Source organism: Macrosteles quadrilineatus, unplaced genomic scaffold (genome assembly GCF_028750875.1).
Source record: "Macrosteles quadrilineatus isolate MER2022 unplaced genomic scaffold, UCM_ALF_1.0 Scaffold_9__3_contigs__length_116548681, whole genome shotgun sequence".
Lineage (NCBI taxonomy): Eukaryota > Metazoa > Arthropoda > Insecta > Hemiptera > Cicadellidae > Macrosteles > Macrosteles quadrilineatus.
The window spans coordinates 49678606-49703075 of record NW_026542602.1 but is presented as its reverse complement, the minus strand read 5'-3'; the positions used below and the strand labels follow the sequence as shown (position 1 = coordinate 49703075).

The window sequence follows — 24470 nt, the reverse complement described above, 5'->3', positions numbered from 1 at the left end:
TACATGCGATAATAACAAAAAAAGACTCCGAACTATGGTTTCGCATGTGCTCGTAAAAGGTTTGGAACACAAATGGTTTATCGGTTATGAAATGATTGACCCAATGATTTCGGTTTGCCTTAGGCTCACCACACGCTTCTAATGCATAAACTAACATACGTGTTTCTTCCATGACTACAACGAGAACGAGTGAATTAAACCATGTTAGAATCTCAGTACGTAGGCTGGGAAACCTCAACCGGAAGCGGTTCATCCGCTCCGTGTGGCCGGGACATCGTCGCGCGGCTTATGATCGTACGATCATAAGCCGCGCGGACGATCCGCCACGTGTGGCCCCGGCCTTACAGCTACCATAGCCATAATGTTCTACCACTTTACCTACACAATAAAGAAAAATACATTATTACGAATTCACAAAAAATCACAAATTATTCATGACATTAAAAACATAAACATAACTGTATATAAACGATCCTACTTTGACAGTTCTCTTTGCCTATCACAGTTTTTTGTTGCTGCTTGGTTCAAATTAGCTGTTTTACATAAATGCAAAAAAAATATAGTGCTACACCCTGTTGGTAAATCTTATAACTTTTTAATGCTTTTGTACATCATAGAACCAACTTTTAGTTGAAACAGCTGACTAAATTCTTGAATTCCCTTTAAATTATGAATACTCATAAGGATAACATGGGGAACTACAGAGCCACTGGGGCGGAGTCCGAAAGGATTTTTGAGATAAGAATATGCCTATATGTTAATAGATCAAATTAATAGCCTATAGAATCTCAATTGTTATCATATTGATTATACCATGGGCGTTTAATCATGCGTTCAACATGTAAAGGTACTCCAAAAATTGCATTTTATTGAATTACCCCTTGTTTAAAAGTTCTTTATCCAAACTTTCGTAGCAATAAAGGAAATTTAACCTTTAAATCTACGTCAGGCGTAAATAAATGATATGTCTCGATGGGTACTTCAATTTTGGGCTACAAGAAACACAAAGTTTTTTTTTATTAAAATTGTAAAAGCACTCAATGGATTGAAAACATTTACTGCATTTCATTATCAAAATCCATTAAGTTCCACCATTGTACAGCAAGTCACATCCAGGGCAATATGAAGATATCATTAACAATAATGTCGCAACCACAACACAGCCCTGATGAACACCATGGTTCATTACGCCAAGCCATTGTGAACCTTTTGTCACTTACAATTGTACGCACCACAGTCGACAATCGTTTGCCACGGGTCGACCTTAATTAAGCTACTGGATGTCAGGCGTTGCTTCATGGCAAAAGTTCCCACAATGCCGTGTAACTTCGGATTCTCTTTGTAAGAGTTAATCGTTACCATTAATGTTAGTAAGGTGAGGGGGAGCGCGCTGGTCTAGTAGTGTGGGGTTTAGGCCGTGAAGTACAGGGTTCAAATACATCCAATCACCATTGAATTTTTATCGATATGAAAATTTTTCCACCCTTCAGGCCTAACCAAGTAGTGTGTAAAATAGTTCCGGGCTAGTGTCCTAAGATAAGAAAATGGGACATCAAATAAAATTTTAGTTGTTAGGTGTACCGGTGTAAGAAAGTGAATCGGCTGGCTTCCAAGACCTTGTTAGTTCTTGAGTATAGAGTACAGTTTTGATCATATAAAACAATGTCCTAATGACAGTACTCTAAGACTTAATACTTTTATGTGTTCAAGTTATTCCAATGCCCAGAAAAATGTTATGTCGTTGATAAAATGATTTGTAATGTTTAAATTTAATGGAATTGATTTGTTTAAAAGCACAATTGTTGAGAGTAATTAGATTTTCTTCTTAGAAAGATTTAGAGTAGAAATAAAACTATTTCGTGCTTTTTCTTCTCAATTTGGTGAAGCTATTAGCCGTATCAATAAAGTCCCAATAAAAAGTAATTTCTCGTGTTTTAAATCTGTCAACGGTTTTATTCAACTTTATAACTTGGTGCACAATAAATATTTAAAATAAACAAACCCAACTCTCAAACAGCAAAAAAAAAAAAAACTCACAGCAATAGTGTAACACTAAAACACCAAAAATGAAGAAGCGAATGAGTAAAGATAAACTTAAACAGATTGGTTGATGTGTATATTATATGACCTTTGACTAAATAAATAGCAAAAGGTCCACCCTATAGTGTTAAACGTTGTTGCCAACTCTACACAAAGTAAATGTGTCAAAAAAATTTTCCATCCAATCCTCCAATTCTTCAAGTGTATTTTATACATGCAAATTTGGTCTAGAGCTCACGAAAGTTTCATATTTGTTCTCCGTACTTATAGTAACCATGATTGCCCACTTGATTACATTACCTGTGTATGGAAAGAACAAATCGCATCATCATAAGTCCGTATAAGGCGAGATATGCGTAGTGACGCAATAAGCATGCGCATACCGTAGTTGAGGTTAGGTGAAGCGCTTGTGAGTTGGCGCACACAAAACATCACAAACGTCACACAAAACATCACAAAGTCCATTAGGAGACCACAGATTTTGTTTATCTCCATCTCATTAGCTGACTATTGACTTTAAAGTATTGACCATCATTTTCCCTAGAATACTTCTTGAAGAGAATTATGTTGTAGGATAAAATGGGAGATCCTTAAATATACAGGGTGTCCCGTAACTCTCTGGACATATGTACATAACGTTATTGCTTAGGTCAAGACAAACCCATTTCACCATAGGAACATGGGTCTGTGGTGCCTAGTTTTCCACCTGTCTGTATTTATGTGTTTTTTACAAAAACATTAATAACTCCTGAACGGTTTGAGATACAGCGTTGAGATTTTGCATAAATGTTTAGCTTGTTAGGACCTATCTTTATTTAAAATTATATTAAAAAATCATTTACCGTTTTTAAATGGCGGATATTTAAAATATTTGATGCCAAATTTCATGAAACCCGTAACTAAACGAAAAAAATTTCAAGTGATAAAAGTTAGTAAATTTTATGTAGTTTTCAATTATACCTTATTTGTTAAGAATAGATAGATAATAATAGAGAAATATATTCTTTTCTAAATGCATGACCACGTTTCTCCATTTAAACAATGCTAATAACCCTTTTACGTTGTTTAGCATTGTGTTTAGCATTATGGTGAAATGTGTTTGTCTTGATCTAAGCAATAACAATAAATACATATGTCCAGAGAGTTACGGGACACCCTGTATACGAGTACCAGTTTATTTTCACTTAATACTGCATTATATCAAACATTTAGCCTGTGCATATTTTAGATTAGTCACACAATATACTAGTATTCATAGAAAAAATTATAAGAAAATTAAATGAAAAGTTTTTCAGTGACTTCATTGCCCCCCTAGGAAAACCTAAGATGTTTGAAAGATAAATTAAATAAGAGACAACGCAGAACACAGCATTTCAATTAATTGTTTGAGAAAAATGGGTTATTTTATGATTCTGATATTCAAAAATTGACATTGGATTAAGTAGGAAGTTCTAAACAGTAAGATTAGAAATTAGTAATGCGATATACATTTACACCATCGGAATCATTAAACGTCTAGGTATATGTTAGGGGATTGATTTATCAAATTCATTAAAAGTTTTTGATTATCGAGTCCATACATATCACTAATGGAACACCCAAAACTTTGGTTACAATGTTACGTATATAAAACCCAAGAGAGTCACGAGATTTTAGTTACATGATCCTTATGTTCTGTGGTATTACAATTCCCTAGAAAAAAACTTCTTTGTGCAGTTGGAATTCAATTCTCCAACTATGTGAATCGCCTACAACAAAATGGTAAAATAAAATTACGTTCTATGATTGGTTGTCACAAAATAAGACAATAAGAGAAAGTGTATAGTTTATTAATAAACCACTTCGTATGCCGTGTCACCATTGATACATTAAAACACCCTCACCAGGCTGTCGGGATGTTCTATAATAGAAATTGTATGATAAGGAGTAAACGATTTTGATGCTTTCGAAAGCCTAGCACAAAGATAAGAATTTATCCAACGTTTCCATCCTTAATACTACTCTAACCTCATCTTTCCAAGACCCAGAGTCATGAGGAGTACTTAATCAGGATGTTTCCAACAACCCAATACTAATACGAATAAATCGAACTCTACGAAAACATTAAAATGGACCCAGTTGTCCTTTATCAATAAATGGTCCTGACTAATGAAACATCTGATCTTAGTCGGTAACAAAACTACACCATCTTCTCACACCATTCTACACTCATCATTCACTCATGTTAGGGTTAAAACGCACTTAAGTGGCGTCCCCATCTCAAATGAATATTATGGTGTTGAAATTCACAAAATCACATTTTCCAGTTTATGCAACTGCACAGTCGCTGCCTTATCTGGGGACAACTACGCTTGTTATGCTGGAGTTTCTCTTTCTATTGAACACATATTTCTGTACCCGAGGCAGATATTGTATTATCATATATGGCGGGTAATGTCTATATTCTCGCGCCGTATCTGGAACACTGATAGTACAAACAGACGTGCCACATATTATACCGCTAGGTGAATATTATTTTCTCAAACTGACAGCCGCTGGTAGTGTTATGTTGGCTAGCCTGAGAGTGAGTCCAATGAGGTGGACGTTTGAATTCAACTATGCAAGAAATCATTATAACTTAATGCTGTAAGGTTACGTTAGGTTAGGAACCATTATCAATATTGTATTTATAATTGTCCAGTGGTTAGAGTGCTAACCTTCAAATTTGAAGGTCGCTGGTTTAATTTACAGGCTAAATCGTTGCTAGGAAGATGCCAGTTTTAATTGGACTATCAAATTGATGATGCTATCTAAAAGATTGGAAGTGTCAAGACCATTTGGACCATTTTCTTCCAAAACACGTTTAAAAATACAAATAGCGTAGATACGTATAATTTTCTCTGCAAAAACAGAATACAAATATGACATATTAGACCTTCTTTACAAATTGGTCCCCATAGACTCTACTACGAGTAGGCATAGTGCACTAAATACCCCCGCCGCAGCAAACCTGCAGACTAAGCGAATTTCCATTAACCTGATTGGATTTACACTAAAATGCCTCCATGAAAATAGCACATTTATTTCCTATTTAAATAGAATTAGTTTAACGAGTACTTAGGTTTGCTGCAACAGGGGGGGTAAAAAAGATTGTTTTATAAAATGATAATAGTTTAGTAAGAAATAAAAGTATTTTCCAAAATCGATCAAAATATGTTCATAAACAAGCAAACTACAACAGTTGACTTATTCTCCATAAGAATAACATGGGAATTTTAAAATTACAATTTTTTTGAATTTTCTCCATAACAATTAGGCGCATAACAACGCTTCAATATACTAAATTATTTGTTTTTTAAGCTCTACAAAATGGTTTAAAAAGAATTTGTGAAATTTTGTGTTTTTAGGGACAAAAATGGGAAAAACCTATTTTTACCCCATAAAACCCCTCATAAACCCCCGTTCCCATAGTCCGATCATGCTGGTTCGCGAACTCGTTCAAGTTTATCCTGCCTTACACCTTCAAACCAAATTTTATCAAAATCGGACAAAAATTACTCAAGTTATCGTGCGGATGGACACACATATACTGTATATATATATATAAATTTGAACGAATGGTGTTTTTGGCCTCTGGGGACATCAAAATGAAAAAGTAAATCGGTCCCGGGCTTAGGTCTTACCATGAGACCTACGGTAATAGCTACTTCCCTATAGGGAAATTCGCTAAAAGTACGTTAAAGTAAACAAAAATAGTTAAAACAACTTATAGGTTATGTTATGTATTAAAAGTAGTCATTTTACTTAACACAATCGATTAATGCACATGGAACATAGCTCCAACAGTTGTAATTCTTATTATCTGATTATAGATCACCTTTCCATTCTTTTAGCTGACTTATTTATCAATAAATATTAATTAATGCTTATTTCGTGTGAAAATCCTCAAAAGAGACATTTGGTTAAAGTACTTAAATGAACCGGGCAGCCATGTGGATAAAATAACTATTTACGCCCAGAAACGGTATTCATAATCAAAACTTAAAACCTAGTAACTCACATGAATACGTCGTATTAAATATTATCTGTACTTAATATTCAACTGGCAGTATGTCAGTTCTGATAAGACAGAATATAGCTTGTTCAAACGAAGGCGGTCGGAGATACAGATGGGAACTACCTACAGCCATTGACTAAATGGTTGTGGCCGAATTGAGCTTCGTTATTTACACGTCTCTGCTAAAGCTGCTATCCTTTCCCCCAGCTGAAAAGGACAAAGTCCTAAAACCGCCTCAGTCCAGTAGGGTTTCAGCTCACTGGACTGGAACGTCAAGAAGAAGAAGTAGTAAATGCTACAGCCAATGCCAAAGGTGTGTTAGCCGCAGGTAGGTCCCATCTCCTGCCTTCTTTATTTGAACAAACTATAGTCTGTACCTTGACAGAGCGGCCTTACCTGCCAGTAAGTGGATTATTACTCAGCCTTGGACGATCATTGACCATTGTCGCTCGCTCAAAGCGTGAACTCTCGAGGCCGTTCAGATTTCTCGCGTTTTACGAGATCTCATCATAAATGGATCGGTTCCGTATCCCGGAAGTGGACCGTGTCGAGGAAACACAGGAAGTCGGTTTTTGGCGTGTTTTCGAATCGGTTTAAGAAAGCTATGTTTTCCTTCCTGTTTCTCTAGCCAAGTAAGATGTATTTGAAAACTATTGGTTTAGAGATTTTTTTAACACAAGCAAATACGTAAGTTAATAGTAGTACTATTTAGCCTATACTTTTTACTGGAATGGCGACAATACGAAAGTATGTAGTAATGTAGTTTAAGCCAAGTATGAATAGATATGAATGTAGGATGAGTAGTGCGATCTTGTTAGTGACTAAGGCCGACATGTTCCTTAGACACAGCTGTTAATTAATAGCCCATACAGCTAATGGCAACAATTTGTAGTGGAATCCGAACCACATTTTGCCCTGTAATTTACGAATTGGTCTTATTATCAGAATAGTAGTAGTACTCACTAGTGCGGGCGTTAATCTAGGTGTCTACATTTTATTCTTCACCCAAATAATCTACAAAATGTCCACAAATATGTTGATTATTGTTAACGATAACGATGCAAGAAAACATAGTAAGATTAAAACAATTTTGTTCAGTACAATTTCAAGTGTTTTTAGATAAGTGAATCGCCATCCAACATAACTTTACAACTTTAACTCACTTGTGTACCAATGCTAGCTATAAGCCCATTCCGTTTACTACCGCCCATACATTTCCAAATAACCTACATGGAAATCTATTGTGTAGATGTAAATGAAGTTTCATTACAAAGCCAGTAGCACATATGACGTTTTATGAGAAAGGGAGTGGGACTGTAATCGCAAACATTGTAGGTTAGCTCAGATGATCTTTCAGATACCAGTTCGGGCTACTTCGCGACTTTGTTAACTACTTACTTTCCCTTGTTAACAGTTAAACGGGACAACAACACGACAACATGCAGGTTAGTTGCAACAAGGGCAAAATGGCGCCATGCGGAATACAGTACCGTACAGGGATTCGCTCTCTGTTTAGCCATAGGTGGTCCAATTATGTAGAAAAGTATATGAATTTGATTTTACGTATATAACATGTTTCACATTGCAATATGCCTAGCACTGTTCCGTGCAAATTCAGCATAATGAGCAAAAGATATGAATGAGCATTTTACAAGTTTGTTTTATAATTGCCAACTGTGATATTATTTTTTATTCGGATTCTTGCAATGATTCAAAATCGGGAAACCCAACCTTGATTTTAGTTTTTACTCTGTATAAAAGACTTTGTCATTGTGATCAATATAAATTGTATTTTTCTTTCTTATTTTATTTTGACAAAATCATAATCCGCTTATCCGTAAACCGTTGTACAATGTGTAGTTGTGGGTTAGAGTAGGGGTTTAAATTCCGCCACTCACAAATTTAGGAACCCACCTTTGTCTATACTCACCTATCTATCTACTCACCAATCTATACCCAACCATCTTTCTATATATGCGATATGTTTCTTAGGTGATGAGATCCTTCTTCGCTCGGAAGAACTTCCCATACTGTAACTAAGGTCATAGATCTACAATAATTTTAATTATGTAATTGTATATGCTGTTTTTTGCTTTTGAAATTTTGAAAAACTTCTTTTTTTAGACTCTTCACAACAGGTTTTCAAAATTTCAACTGAATACATCGAGGTTACGCTATTTGTATCCAAGTGTAGACAATAACACTGGTAAACACTAGAAATGTTTCCTCGACAGTTTTCTCCTCTATCACTGATAGTGTCGCGTTGGAAGCTCTATTGTGTAAAGCGGCTCGTCGTGCGACGGTTGCGCCACTGGTAATCTTGATACAGAAATTACTCAAGAAATTTCGCACCAAAGGGAGGAGGCACGACGCTGTTCCAGTCGTGCTCGATAACAATCGGTCGCGGTGACGAAACTGCGTTACCGACGGAAACGTCTCAATGATACTGCGTTATCGACGAAAACGTCCCAGTACGTGCTGTACGTGTTGCTAGAGATCCAGACAATTGCTGCGGAAGACATCGATGAAAGGAAATGACTAGAGGAATGGAAAGGAATCAAGAGCATGATGTTCCTTCTCAAAAGCATAACTCATGACGACATTGCACCGAAACGTATTTTCGGGCCAGTTCCTGGCATTTTCCAAACAATGCCTTAACTCAGTTGAAAATTGAAAATAATTCAAATTACAGCGAAAAAAGATTTTGGTTGGACATAAAACTGGTCTAAGCCTAAGGAAAATTTAAGAACTTATAGTTGAAGCCGTCATTATGGAAATCCTTAGAGCAGTTCCTTTCGAAATTATACATTTCGTAGCAGTGTCTGGATGCGCAAATTCTTTCGGAACAGTGCCTTAGCAGTGTATTATTTTCGGAGATGTTTCTTTTGGAGTAATTCCTTCAAGAAAAAATACCTGATTTGTCAAATTCTTCTAGAGCAGTACCTAGATACGCATTCTAAGCGGTGTTTTTCGAAGTTATGCCTTTCGGAGTACGCCATGGATCGCACAAAATCATTAACGTACCCATCATCCCACACTTGTAGAACAAACTCCCCATCAGATGATAACGTTTACACACCCACGCCAGAAATCGCTGGTTTCGCGATGCACGGTTCTCGTTCAACAACTTTCGCCACGACAATGGCCCATCCTCACAAATGTCACACTTTCACAGCTGACATTTCCCCGCCAGAAGAGCATCTCCGATCAGCTGATTCCCAACATGCCGACAATCAGGTGACCTCACAGCTGTAATCGTTGTTTTTATTACCCTTCTCGATATAGGCTAAGTATTCTTTGTCTTGCAGTTCAGCTTGCTATAGATTTGCCACGTATGAAATGTATGATGGGATATTTGTATATGTGCTGAATCATTGCCAATTCTAATAGACTGTGTACTAGAAAGGCTATGGCTGGATACGTTCAAAAGCACAATAAATGGTTTAGAACCGCTTATTGTTCTCCTTAATTGCATCCCAAGAGCATATGCTTTTTCGAGATCGTCAAGATACACATTCTAAACACTCAACAGTTAACCTAACAGCCACGAATGTGTTCACATACTCTACCCACCTTTCACTATACATAAAGAATCGTCATAAGAACCTCCTTTTTCCCCAAGACCACGCTCTAGCCCGGGATCGTTTTTCACATTACTTAGGCTAGACCTAGTTTGCAGCATTCTTGGATAAAATATATTGGTGTTTGGCTTGATTTGAACCTGGGACCCTAGGTACCGAAGTCCCTGCTTTACAACTAAACCAGCTCGCGGCTGTAATGACTTTGGAGGTTTATTCAGCCGCACTATTTCACGTTCAAGTCAGTGTAGCCACCAATTACTTCTAAATTTTCCTACATTCGGAAAGGGAAAATACATCTTAATCTGTACAGATCTAAATTCCCCGTACAGAGTCGTGTAGAGTTTGAGAGTTGCGACAGTTGTAGTCGGGACAGCGACCACAACTCGTCCATCAACTCTACCGCGCCGTCAGCAGGTCAAAGGTCAAATCTACAGCCTAATGGGGCCTTAAACGGTCGCAATCTTCCCATTAGACGTTATATATGGACTGCCATTACGTTCACCGAATGTATAGTATGTTTCTACGAATCTCAAATTTAGCAATCCTCGGTGATTAACGGGCAAATGTATTACTTGAAAGTGTTTTGTGGTAAATGGTCTTGTGGAGGGGCTGTAGTCGTTGCACTAAAATTTATTGCGTTTAATTGGAGATGGAAGAAAGTAGTTTATGGAGAATTGTTAGGGATTACTTTATCAGATAGCATGTGTTTCGATAGTTCAACAGGTTGTTTAGAAAGTGCTATCACAAATCAATAAGTAGGCATACAAGAGTAAAAGTGTATGCAATACATTTGTATGCAAACATTATGATGCAAATTGTCAGAATATTTTACAATGGTATATAATACTAATACATAATTTAATGCTTTCAATTATGACTTTCTGCAAGTGCATTTTAATTTCGAAGGTAACTTACTTAACATACTTACTAATATTTAAGGGATTCTCCAGTAAACATATCCTCACATATTTTTATCTGGTAGGCCTATAATGGATTAAAATAACACAAAAATAGAGTTATTGCAAAATAATTTTTGGCCTATTTTACACTTCTTAAATTCAACTACATCATTTTCATCACAATTTTGAATTAAAATAAGTAAAAGTATAACTCAAATTGTCTTCTTATGCTACAAATTATGGGTATTCAAAAACTATCTCGACCAGATAGCACACATCCAAAACAGTTTATTTAGATTATTAAATCAAATCAAGGCTACTTTTACAGTGCAACTTGCTCGAAATTACTTTAGCGATCCTGTCATAACCGTCAGTCGACGAGGGACCATGAATAATACATGAGTGACAGAAGTGTGGCCTTGTCTGCTGTCTGAGACAGTTGTGTAGCCAAGGTCAGATCTGAACTGCTCAATGTCTTGGAGCAGACATTCCTTAACTTCTGATTGCTGTTCCAAGAAATGGTCCATTAGCCAGGTTTGGACTGAGTGGGATGAAATTACATGCGTGGCTCTAAATCCGTGGTAAAATGGTATGCAGAATCGTGCTCGTGATTGGTCAGTGATCGATATTCTATTATTAGATTTTTTGAAGGTCGGAACCATCTAAGGACTTTTGGTGACATTGGCATTACATAAATGGTTAGCTGCAATATCACCTCCTGGTATATTTAGCCCATAATAGTATTCATTTATATACTATTTATTTACAATCAATTTTCACATTTGAGAATTCCACCGAAAATTCTAACCAACTAACTTCTAAACTTCTAGGAACCCGGACCCCCTCCTGGTGTGGAACACCTCTGTTATCGGATTTTGGTCTTTGGAAATTAATTATTGGACCTTGAACTGGCGAAAATCCTGGTCGACTTTTCTAATACCTTTCATCATTCTATCTTTGAGGTATTCTAAATTACGACCACAATTCAACAAAACTGTCATCTGCCGAAGATCAGGATTCCAAAAAACTGATTAGTTAAATTAATGGTTGTGTTGATACTGAAATTGAGTTCCTAGAGTAGAAGACAAGGGCTCGCGCTCTCAACTCTCAAGAATCTAACCAAACTCAGATTTCTTCCTGCTGGTGCTATTTATATTCTTAATCCAGAAGATCTCAAAGTGCAGTTATTCACGGTATGTTTCTCTGTTGCAGTGACGCGGCTGGAGAGCGCCTGGCACGTTGCTACCACGGAGGTAGTCAGTACTTACAGAGCCTTCTCCAGAGAGCTGGTCCATGCGGAGCTCGGTGCCTACATAGGACTTGGCCATGTCAACATCACTCTTCGAGGTACGGCTAGGCTAAGCACTGTCACAAAGTAAAATTAGATAGTATGATTGAGCTCATCCAGATGTGACTTATCTAGGTGATCTTCCAATAACGACATTTGGAACACAGGAAGATTCTGGATCAAGGTTGCAGCAATAGTCTGTATGCTGAAACTTGTCTCTTGAGCCTACGTCTATCTGGGACTGATCCTGTCCTACAATTATTATTGACCATTCCCAGGTAGACCTGGGCCAGGAGAAAGGTTCCATCAGATAGAGTATAATGATATTTTATCTCTTTTCATAGCCCGCCAATTCTACCGGAATGTTGCTTGATAGAACTTGACTTATTTTGATACGTCAAATTCAATTCGTGAAATAGGCCTATCAAGGATGAGTTTATAAAATTAACACAGTTTTGTGATCATAATTCACAGTGGTGTCATCATCTTTGTCAGTTGGAGATTGCAGACATTTCATCTCATTGAAGATTCGTTATAAGAAGCTAAGCTGAGATTGTGGAAGCATCTTCGTCTAGGAAGGATACGTCTGATAGCAATCTTCAGGTGATACTGTGAATTCTATTGACACCAGCCTCGAAAGCCTAGGAATGAGTGCAATGCAATGTGTAGTTTCAGTTGGTTGAAAACTTTAGTCTCTTTTAGGACAAATTCTTTCAGCCAGGAATGATAACCATTCTACTATGCCTGCTTGACACTCCCAGCTCCCGCAGAAGCTTTAGACCACCGACGGAACTAGTGTACTGCGTTCTCGGACAAGAGTTAATTAACGTTACTTTGTGTCGTGTGGTCCATGTACATGTATGTGATGACGTAACGTATCCTTGGGCAGAACTGTCTCTTGCTAACGACTGGACAACCGACAACCGACCACCTGATCGCAGTCTAGTTTATATAATACATTTTCAGCTTCCTTTGTCTCTAATAACCTGTACGTTGCGGTAGCTAAGGACATCTTACGCTCATGTTCTGATGAGAAGTAACTATTTTAGGTTAAAATAAAGTCTTTTGTGAATTTTCCTCAATTTAATTTGTTGTTTGTAAAGACTGTGTATTGACATCTACGACGAATGCCTCAACCTACCACACCCTACCACTCCACTAAATTGCAACTCAGCGTTTACTTCAGTACTCAGTCCCTGACAAAGCTGCCCTTTATCAAAAAAAACTCCTGTGACTTAAAGACTTAAAAAAGTGTCAGTGGCTCTCAACCTGTATCTTCATGTAACAATTTATTTTTTTGTCTATCTTGTAGCTTCCACTGGAAAATCTTCATTGTCGTCTTTTGACATTTTAAATTCAAAAGGTGAGATCAAGCAAAGAAGTAAATCTTTCTCAGATCTCTTCCATCCATCATAACCCTGCTGCGTCTAACTCTTCTAAGAATCTTCTTCGATGAAATCAACGTTATTTACAAGTTCGCTCTTTACATTTCGCACAACCTGAACTTAAGGATCAATGTTGTCCGAGTTCTGAGCAGATCCGACCCACATCTCGTTATGTCGTGACTCCTCATCTCGTGAGAAAACATGAGAAAGTGATTGATCGTCGGCGCTCGACATCGTCAGCCACCCGCGGTGAACATCGCAATCAACCAGACCAGCACTGACCATCTGCCCATCTGCATGTTAAGTTGTCTTAACGGGGTTTATTGGGCAACTCTTATCTGTGTCCATCGGAGATCTTCAGATTGTACAAGTCCTATTTGACAGGATGAAAGTCAAGTTGGCATTGGATTTCATGTTGGATTGTCAAGTAGTCTGATTAAATCTTAGATTTTATCCATTTAGGATGTTTTGTTAGTTTTTACAGCTGACTTTGAAGGTGTTTTGGATAGGCTATTGGTAGGTTCTAGGTAGGCATTTGTGACTAAACCATTTAGTAACCAGTAAAAAAAAACCATTTTAGTGGGCCCTTTTGAACATAAGTATTGAGTAAGTTTGTAAAAATGGTCTTTCTTGCTATATCATAGACTTACACTCTTATACTGAGACAAAAGTTGAATTCGTATTCAACTGAAACGTAATCGTTTAGTATTTTGCAAAACAGGTTAACAATAATAACTATGCCTATATCTAGATGATCTTATCTTGGTGGTTTCTGTGAAAATTTTTATTAGTGAAGTTGGATTATTTCATAAGACTGTGCTAATATTTTCCTGAGGTTCATTTCCCGAAGTTGAATCATTCACATTTTTTTATAAAAGATCGCGATGTATAAGAAACGTTGAAATTCTACACCACACCACTAGGCCTACTGTTACTGTATTCACCGAATCGAAAGTAGGCCTACTGGTTACCCATACTTTATAATGATTATCCTTTCCAATAATTGAATCGTTTCTACTTTATGGCCAATCTTGTCGTGTAAACTAACCTTCCGAGCTTTCTGGAAATAACTGTCACGGAACGACCTTTAGCCCGCGCTAAATCTTTAACGAACCATGACGTAGATGTTGAAACTATAAAACTGAATTCTGTCATAAAAATGAATTGTGTGCAGCTGGTTTAATTATCAAGGGACACGAGATGCGGAGGAACGAGGGCGGTCGCGTGGAACGTCGGTCTGTGAACCGTGACTGCTGACGAAACAGGGGAACGCAGGAATTGGTCACATCATAGATTATCCAGTAACCACATATAACATATAATATTGTTGTTACGACATGGTTTTTTCGTAAGTTGTTTTACCATGCATTAATTGTTAGTTGAAAAGAAGGGAATAAATTGGGGTTTCCAGCAGAGTTTTTGATTCAAAGACCTAACTGGATGGGCCCTTTCTTTTCCTATGAGTTTTTTTTTCAATTGCTCTTTGCAAGGACTAGACTTGTTTTTTTTTTCAATACAACTATGTTATTTAATCCAACAAGACAAAAGTGTTATGTCTGTATAGTGGAATATGTCTCTAAATCTCTAAAACCTGGAACTGGTGCAGGCCTTTTGAACCATCGGCCAGCCCCAAGGTAGACAGAGGATCAGGAGATAGGCTCTTTTATACAGAGTATAAGTATTAACTAGAACCTTATCCCTCACTCTCATTCAAAAGCAATCACCAACCACCCAACCATGAAACATTGTTATACAGTATTTTACAAAATCTTCTTATAGTTTCATGGGTTTTCACTGTTACAGCCATATCAGACAACTCCAGTGAGGACATCGACTACAACGAACGCTTCTCCTGGCTGGGCTCGACGGAGATGGGGGAGAGTTATCGTGAGGCGCTGGTGCGAGGCGTTCCCTTCCCTATCCTCAAGGTGGCCGAGTACTTCAGTCTGGGCGAGGAAGGGTTCACCTGGGGTGGGCAGTACAGGGCGGCGGGGTACTACGGCGGTATCTTCCTCTGGTAGGTTGTGAAAGACTTGAGAAGACTTTGTCCAATAGCTCCAGTAGGCACTTAAAAGACTGAAGAGCACATAGTCCAATAGCTCCAGTTAGCTTATCGCTCACTGAAACACCACGATCCCGATCACCTTACCTTAAGTATGTCTTGAATAGAATGATAAAACAATTGGTAGAGTTTTCATGTTGAAAACACAGATTTAATCAACCCAAAGATGCTACCACTTGCCACCTTCTTTGGTTTGGCTAACAACTCGTTCATACACCTACATTTTCTACATTTACATCCCGTACTCTCATTTGCTCACCAAAGTGTAGATTGTATGCATTTCAACTCAAAGAGTTTTAGAATACCTCTTGGTCACAAAACCTTGCAAAAGGTTTGTTTGCTGAAGGCTAAGGTGCTTAGAGGCTATGTTTTGTATGCAAAGTGGGAGGTGACCCACGAATACTGTGTGGAATAGTGATCAGTTGTAATGTCCAGTCCTCCAAAATGAAATGTTTAGTCCAACATGTGTTTATGCAAGGGTCATGGACACATGAATGAAAATGACTTGTGTCATTGGCAATAATATAAATTTTTATGGTTCTTTCCACTTTTATAATTTATTTTATCCAAATAGGAAGGGAAATAGCTTAAGTTGCCTCTTTCAAATTCAAATGTTGTTTGTTCAATCCGAAACGGGTTGATTTGATATTTTTTTCATTGGACAATCAATAAATAATACTATCTAAGAGAAGGTAGATGTTAGGTGGTAAAAAACTTGAGTTTGGTCCATTCCTTTACAGTAGAAACCTAATAAAAGCCATTCCACTAATATAACCATCCAGAAGAAAACCCTCCGTCAAAACTTCCTTTGACAACTGTTTGACCTTGATGTTCCAGGGCAGCGTTTGCTTGTTGGCTCCTGATGAACCTACTGCTAGTGGTAGTGCCAAGGTACGGAGCCTACGCCATGACAGTGACAGGAGCCCTCATGTTGGGGTCTGCTCTAGCCTACCACTGTCTACTGCCTTCCACCCCCCTGCGAGTCAGATTCGAGAACGACATGGAACTTGTCTTTCATCTTGGCTGGTGCTTCTACCTTGTCATCATTGCAGGTAAGATAAATTGTTGAGATAGTTTGAGCTTTGGTGAAGTATGTTAGTCACAGAGAAGTAAGGTGCAAAGGAAACATTCAACGGTTCACTTAGTGGTGTCTAGCACTAGTCGCTGGTGTCTAGGAGATACCTAGTTCAACAACGCCACCCCTCACAATCATGTACTACAACGCTCGCATGGTGAATGACCCCGTGCCCTGTGCGATAGAAATTTCTGCGCAGTGCTTGAAGTAAAAAAAATATAGCGAATTTCCATTTGTCCGAATTGATTTTAAATTAAATCTATTAAAATAATTTTAGATTTAAGTACCTAGGTTTGCTGCTACAGGGAAACTAATAAAGTGTGTTTTTTTACTAAAATATTAATAGCTTAGTATAAAATAAATAAATCTGCCAAGTTTAATCAAAATACATCCTTAAAGGGGCACTCCACCCAAAAACTGGCCTAAAGGCAAATTTTTTAAAAAACAATTTTTATTGTTTTATTTTTTTCTCTGGTTTTCCCCGAACACATTGGTGTGCAATATGTAGTAGTATATATTCTATGATTTGTAAGTAGCCTACAAATGATCTGTAAAACTTTGGTTAAACCAACAGAATTGTGTTTCCTTTCGTTTCCGGGGCGATTACCGAAAGTTTGATTTTCACATGTTTTAAAATACGGGAACGGATGTAACTCAGGTTCTATGTGAGATAATCTAATAATCTTTTTTTTATTTTGAAGGTTATAGTGTATTCTACAAACTGTAGCATGGATTTACACAAATTCAGTTTTTAAATATTTGTAATTTTATTATGAAACAATATTTTTGAAAAGAAATTGTTTTTCAAATTGTTTGATAATTTTTTTACATTTATAAGTAGTGGATTAAAATTTCCATGCTACAGTTTGTGCACACACATGTGCTCTACAAAATAAAATTTACAAAATCAAGATATCTCATACCTACCTTAAGATACATCCGTTCCTGTAAACATCGATCTTTTCAGTAAAATCGACCCCCCTGTGGGGGGGATCATGAAAAGGGGGTAACCCCATATTTTCTTTTTATTTTGATAGCCTAAACTAATGTGTAAAATAATAAAATGTTTCATACATAAATAAAGATTTTTTTATTTTGGGTGGAGTGCCCCCACAAGCCAACTACAAAATTTTACAATATTCTCCATAAGAATAACTTTACCATGAAATTGTTTTAAAATTTTCTCCGTAACCAATAACCGGAGAAAAACTCTTTGACGTGCGTAATTATTTATTTAAAGCTATTTACAAAGGTCTGGAAAAAAATTTATTATTTTTTTTGTTTTAAGGGTAAAAAATGAGAAAACCCCATTTCTATCCCATAAAACCCTCCGTTAAACCCCGTTCCCTGGTCCGATCATGCTGGTTCGCGAACTCATTCATGTTTATCTTGCTTTACACCTCAAGACAAATTTTATCAAAATCGGATAAAAATTACCCAAGTTATCGTGTTCACGGACACATATAACTCTCTCTATACTGTATATAATATATACATATGTGAAAATTTGAACGAATGTGTTTTGGTCTCTAGGGACATCAATAGAAAAAGTGAATCGGTCCCGGGCCTAGGTGTTACCGTGCCACCTAAGGTAATACAGTAGGGAAATTTGCTAATAGCAATTAATAGTCGATGTAAAAGTATTTTCACGGCAAGCAGTTTTGAGACTAGTTCAGTCAATCACCGCTAGATGCGCTACCGTCGAGGCTCGGGACAGTTCACCTAGTCTCCGCTAGATGCATCTTCAATCGAAAATACTTAATCCGCTATTAGTTTATATATTACTGATAGATTTTAAATGTTTAGAATATATCGAAAATAGAAACAAAATTGGTTTTAGGTAATACGTTGTAAGCTACACATTTAAAGTTGTTTTATTTTCAATCTAAAGCTGTAGTATTTGACAATAATGCATTTTTATCGGTTGACACTCGCAGTGGTTTGTTAGTTTCTCTTACAAGACTACCCACAACTGGTATAGTCGTCGCCATCGAACATCGAAGGTTTAACCACTAAAATTACTTCAATTTTTAAGAAGCCGAGAGTTGTGCCTCTTACCTGAGGCCGACGATTGGCTTATAATACAACTAGCAGAGGACCCGTCCTTTGGGGTTGAAGTATTTTTAAATGGTGCTTTTTGAAATCTGACATGAAAAAGTCAGTTCAGTAGTTATGTGCCTATTAGTAACACACATACAGACAGACACCACTAGATTTTTATATAAATAGTACAGATTAACTTGTATCCGTGTCCTCACCAACGGGATCACATAAGACCAAGGTCCTCAACCACGATGTTAAGAAGTAATAGTTCAGTCAATAAAGGTTTAGTGTCGTAACAAATGAGAGACAAGTAAATCTATATACCACTGTATAGTACCTTTGACTATTAATACAACTAGACATTCCACCCCCATGTTAAATCTGTAGCCAGCTTTGTTACTAAAGTCGTCATAGTTTACTGAGAAGGATTTTGTAAAAGAACTAGTAAATTTACTACAAATACTATTTTGTTGGGAGACGTTAGTATCGACCTTTTTGATGGAAAAAATAAAGTCTAAAAACTATCAGTACCTTTTAGAGAACAATGGGTTTTATCAATTGTTAAGAATACTACTAGAATAATGTATATTGGTTATCCTATATAATCCTAATGATTATAATAGGATGTAAAATATGTGCACATATTTTACACTAAATTTGAATAAATGGTAAAGGTATTCGTCAACTAAAGCACTAAGCCACCGGACTATATGTAGGCAAACGCCAACGAACAATATTTGTTGCAAAGAAACAACTCGTAACATTAACATGTCAATGACAGTTATAAACCAGCTGTTAGTTAAACCAGCATTGAAAATACTTTTATTTGCTAGCGTCAGCTGCTAGACATTTTAAAAATTAAAACTTAATTTCTAAAAAACTGAAACCCTAAACTAAAATTATGGCTTCGGCATTCCCAAGTTCTCAAAATTATCTTTCTTTCAACACAAAAATCATGAAAATCCGTCAAGTGGTTGATTCAGAATCGTGAAATAAAAAACCATGTTTCGTTTTAATATTATAGATATATCTATTTAAATAATTTTAGATTTAAGTACCTAGGTTTGCTGCTGCAGGGAAACTAATAAAGTGTGTTTTTTACCAACATATTAATAGCTTAGTATAAAATAAATAAATAAAATCTGCCAAGTTTTATCAAAATATATCCATAAACAAAAAACTTTTGTGTTTTAAGGGAAACAATGAGAAAATCCCATTTTACCCCATAAAACCCTCCGTTAAACAACCCCGGGTTCCCATGGTCCGATCATGCTGGTTCGCGAACTCATTCAAGTTTATCTTGCCTTACACCTCAAACCAAATGTTATCAAAATCGGATAAAAATTACCCAAGTTATCGTGTTCACGGACACATATAACTCTCTCTCTATATATAATATATACATGAGTGAAAATTTGAACGAATGTGTTTTGGTCTCTAGGGACATCAATAGAAAAAGTGAATCGGTCCCGGGCCTAGGTGTTACCGTGCCACCTAGGTAATACAGTAGGGAAATTTGCTAATAGCAATTAATAGTCGATGTAAAAGTATTTTCACGGCAAGGAGTTTTGAGACTAGTTCAGTCAACCACCGCTAGATGCGCTACCATCGAGGCTCGTGACAGTTCACGTAGTCTCCGCTAGATGCATCTTCAATCGAAAATACTTAATCCGCTATTAGTTTATATATTACTGATATATTTTAAATGTTTAAACTATATAAAAATAGAAACGAAATTGGTTTTAGGTAATACGTTGTAAGCTACATATTTAAAGTTGTTTTATTTTCAATCTAAAGCTGTAGTATTTGACAATAATGCATTTTTATCGGTTGACACTCGCAGTGGTTTGTTAGTTTCTCTTACAAGACTACCCACAACTGGTATACTCGTCGCCATCGAACATCGAAGGTTTAACCACTAAAATTACTTCATTCTTTAAGAAGCCGAGAGTTGTGCCTCTTACCTGAGGCCGACGATTGGCTTATAATACAACTAGCAGAGGACCCGTCCTTCGTTCGGGGTTGAAGTATTTTTAAATGGTGCTTTTTGAAATCTGACATGAAAAAGTCAGTTCAGTAGTTATGTGCCTATTAGTAACACACATACAGACAGACACCACTAGATTTTTATATAAATAGTACAGATTAACTTGTATCCGTGTCCTCACCAACGGGATCACATAAGACCAAGGTCCTCAACCACGATGGTTTGTGTTGTGACAAATGAGAGACAAGTAAATCTTTATACCACTGTATAGTACCTTTGACTATTAATACAAAAATAAACAAATACATTCCACCCCCATGTTAAATCTGTAGCCAGCTTTGTTACAAAAATCGTCATAGTTTACTGAGAAGGATTTTGTAAAAAAAAACTAGTAAATTTACTACAAATATTATTTTTGTTGGGAGACGTTAATATCGACCTGTTTGATGGAAAAAATAAAGTCTAAGAACTATCAGTACCTTTTAGAGAACAATGGGTTTTATCAATTGTTAAGAATACTACTAGAATAATGTATATTGATTATCCTATATAATCCTAATGATTATAATAGGATGTAAAATATGTGCACATATTTTCACTAAATTTGAATTATTGGTAACGGTATTCGTAAACTAAAGCCCTAAGCCACCGGACTATATGTAGGCAAGCGCAAACGAACAATATTTTTGTAAACAAACAACTCGTAACATTAACATGTCAATGACAGTTATAAACCAGCTGTTAGTTAAACCAGAATTGAAAATACTTTTTTTTGCTAGCGTCAGCTGCTAGACATTTTAAAAATTAAAACTTAATTTCTAAAAAACTGAAACCCTAAACTAAAATTATGGCTTCGGCATTCCCTAGTTCTCAAAATTATCTTTCTTTCAACACAAAAATCATGAAAATCCGTCAAGTGGTTGATTCGGAATCGTGAAATAAAAAAACCATGTTTCGTTTTAATATTATAGATATATCTATTTAAATGATTTTAGATTTAAGTACCTAGGTTTGCTGCTGCAGGGAAACTAATAAAGTGTGTTTTTTACTAAAATATTAATAGCTTAGTATAAAATAAATAAATAAAAATCCGCCAAGTTTTATCAAAATTTATCCATAAACAAGAAAACTTTTGTGTTTTAAGGGGAAAAAATGAGAAAATCCCATTTTACCCCATAAAACCCTCCGTTAAACAACCCCGGGTTCCCATGGTCCGATCATGCTGGTTCGCGAACTCGTTCAAGTTTATCTTGCCTTACACCTCAAACCAAATGTTATCAAAATCGGATAAAAATTACCCAAGTTATCGTGTTCACGGACACATATAACTCTCTCTCTATATATAATATATACATGAGTGAAAATTTGAACGAATGTGTTTTGGTCTCTAGGGACATCAATAGAAAAAGTGAATCGGTCCCGGGCCTAGGTGTTACCGTGCCACCTAGGTAATACAGTAGGGAAATTTGCTAATAGCAATTAATAGTCGATGTAAAAGTATTTTCACGGCAAGGAGTTTTGAGACTAGTTCAGTCAACCACCGCTAGATGCGCTACCATCGAGGCTCGTGACAGTTCACGTAGTCTCCGCTAGATGCATCTTCAATCGAAAATACTTAATCCGCTATTAGTTTATATATTACTGATATATTTTAAATGTTTAAACTATATAAAAATAGAAACGAAATTGGTTTTAGGTAATACGTTGTAAGCTACATATTTAAAGTTGTTTTATTTTCAATCTAAAGCTGTAGTATTTGACAATAATGCATTTTTATCGGTTGACACTCGCAGTGGTTTGTTAGTTTCTCTTACAAGACTACCCACAACTGGTATACTCGTCGCCATCGAACATCGAAGGTTTAACCACTAAAATTACTTCATTCTTTAAGAAGCCGAGAGTTGTGCCTCTTACCTGAGGCCGACGATTGGCTTATAATACAACTAGCAGAGGACCCGTCCTTCGTTCGGGGTTGAAGTATTTTTAAATGGTGCTTTTTGAAATCTGACATGAAAAAGTCAGTTCAGTAGTTATGTGCCTATTAGTAACACACATACAGACAGACACCACTAGATTTTTATATAAATAGTACAGATTAACTTGTATCCGTGTCCTCACCAACGGGATCACATAAGACCAAGGTCCTCAACCACGATGGTTTGTGTTGTGACAAATGAGAGACAAGTAAATCTTTATACCACTGTATAGTACCTTTGACTATTAATACAAAAATAAACAAATACATTCCACCCCCATGTTAAATCTGTAGCCAGCTTTGTTACAAAAATCGTCATAGTTTACTGAGAAGGATTTTGTAAAAAAAAACTAGTAAATTTACTACAAATATTATTTTTGTTGGGAGACGTTAATATCGACCTGTTTGATGGAAAAAATAAAGTCTAAGAACTATCAGTACCTTTTAGAGAACAATGGGTTTTATCAATTGTTAAGAATACTACTAGAATAATGTATATTGATTATCCTATATAATCCTAATGATTATAATAGGATGTAAAATATGTGCACATATTTTCACTAAATTTGAATTATTGGTAACGGTATTCGTAAACTAAAGCCCTAAGCCACCGGACTATATGTAGGCAAGCGCAAACGAACAATATTTTTGTAAACAAACAACTCGTAACATTAACATGTCAATGACAGTTATAAACCAGCTGTTAGTTAAACCAGAATTGAAAATACTTTTTTTTGCTAGCGTCAGCTGCTAGACATTTTAAAAATTAAAACTTAATTTCTAAAAAACTGAAACCCTAAACTAAAATTATGGCTTCGGCATTCCCTAGTTCTCAAAATTATCTTTCTTTCAACACAAAAATCATGAAAATCCGTCAAGTGGTTGATTCGGAATCGTGAAATAAAAAAACCATGTTTCGTTTTAATATTATAGATATATCTATTTAAATGATTTTAGATTTAAGTACCTAGGTTTGCTGCTGCAGGGAAACTAATAAAGTGTGTTTTTTACTAAAATATTAATAGCTTAGTATAAAATAAATAAATAAAAATCCGCCAAGTTTTATCAAAATTTATCCATAAACAAGAAAACTTTTGTGTTTTAAGGGGAAAAAATGAGAAAATCCCATTTTACCCCATAAAACCCTCCGTTAAACAACCCCGGGTTCCCATGGTCCGATCATGCTGGTTCGCGAACTCGTTCAAGTTTATCTTGCCTTACACCTCAAACCAAATTTTATCAAAATCGGATAAAAATTACCCAAGTTATCGTGTTCACGGACACATATAACTCTCTCTCTATATATAATATATACATGAGTGAAAATTTGAACGAATGTGTTTTGGTCTCTAGGGACATCAATAGAAAAAGTGAATCGGTCCCGGGCCTAGGTGTTACCGTGCCACCTAGGTAATACAGTAGGGAAATTTGCTAATAGCAATTAATAGTCGATGTAAAAGTATTTTCACGGCAAGGAGTTTTGAGACTAGTTCAGTCAACCACCGCTAGATGCGCTACCATCGAGGCTCGTGACAGTTCACGTAGTCTCCGCTAGATGCATCTTCAATCGAAAATACTTAATCCGCTATTAGTTTATATATTACTGATATATTTTAAATGTTTAAACTATATAAAAATAGAAACGAAATTGGTTTTAGGTAATACGTTGTAAGCTACATATTTAAAGTTGTTTTATTTTCAATCTAAAGCTGTAGTATTTGACAATAATGCATTTTTATCGGTTGACACTCGCAGTGGTTTGTTAGTTTCTCTTACAAGACTACCCACAACTGGTATACTCGTCGCCATCGAACATCGAAGGTTTAACCACTAAAATTACTTCATTCTTTAAGAAGCCGAGAGTTGTGCCTCTTACCTGAGGCCGACGATTGGCTTATAATACAACTAGCAGAGGACCCGTCCTTCGTTCGGGGTTGAAGTATTTTTAAATGGTGCTTTTTGAAATCTGACATGAAAAAGTCAGTTCAGTAGTTATGTGCCTATTAGTAACACACATACAGACAGACACCACTAGATTTTTATATAAATAGTACAGATTAACTTGTATCCGTGTCCTCACCAACGGGATCACATAAGAC

The 24470-nt window shown here is 36.3% G+C and overlaps 1 protein-coding gene across 2 annotated transcripts in view; it reads left to right on the top strand.

The window, feature by feature from the left end:
- Positions 1-24470, top strand: part of LOC129001937 (dual oxidase maturation factor 1) — a 99950-nt gene that overhangs the window by 44464 nt on the left and 31016 nt on the right. For both annotated transcript variants that reach the window (XM_054429377.1, XM_054429379.1), the window contains exons 4-6: positions 11769-11903; positions 15033-15246; positions 16129-16343. In XM_054429377.1, the coding sequence (XP_054285352.1) occupies positions 11769-11903; positions 15033-15246; positions 16129-16343 (564 nt within the window). The remainder of the gene's footprint in view (positions 1-11768; positions 11904-15032; positions 15247-16128; positions 16344-24470) is intronic.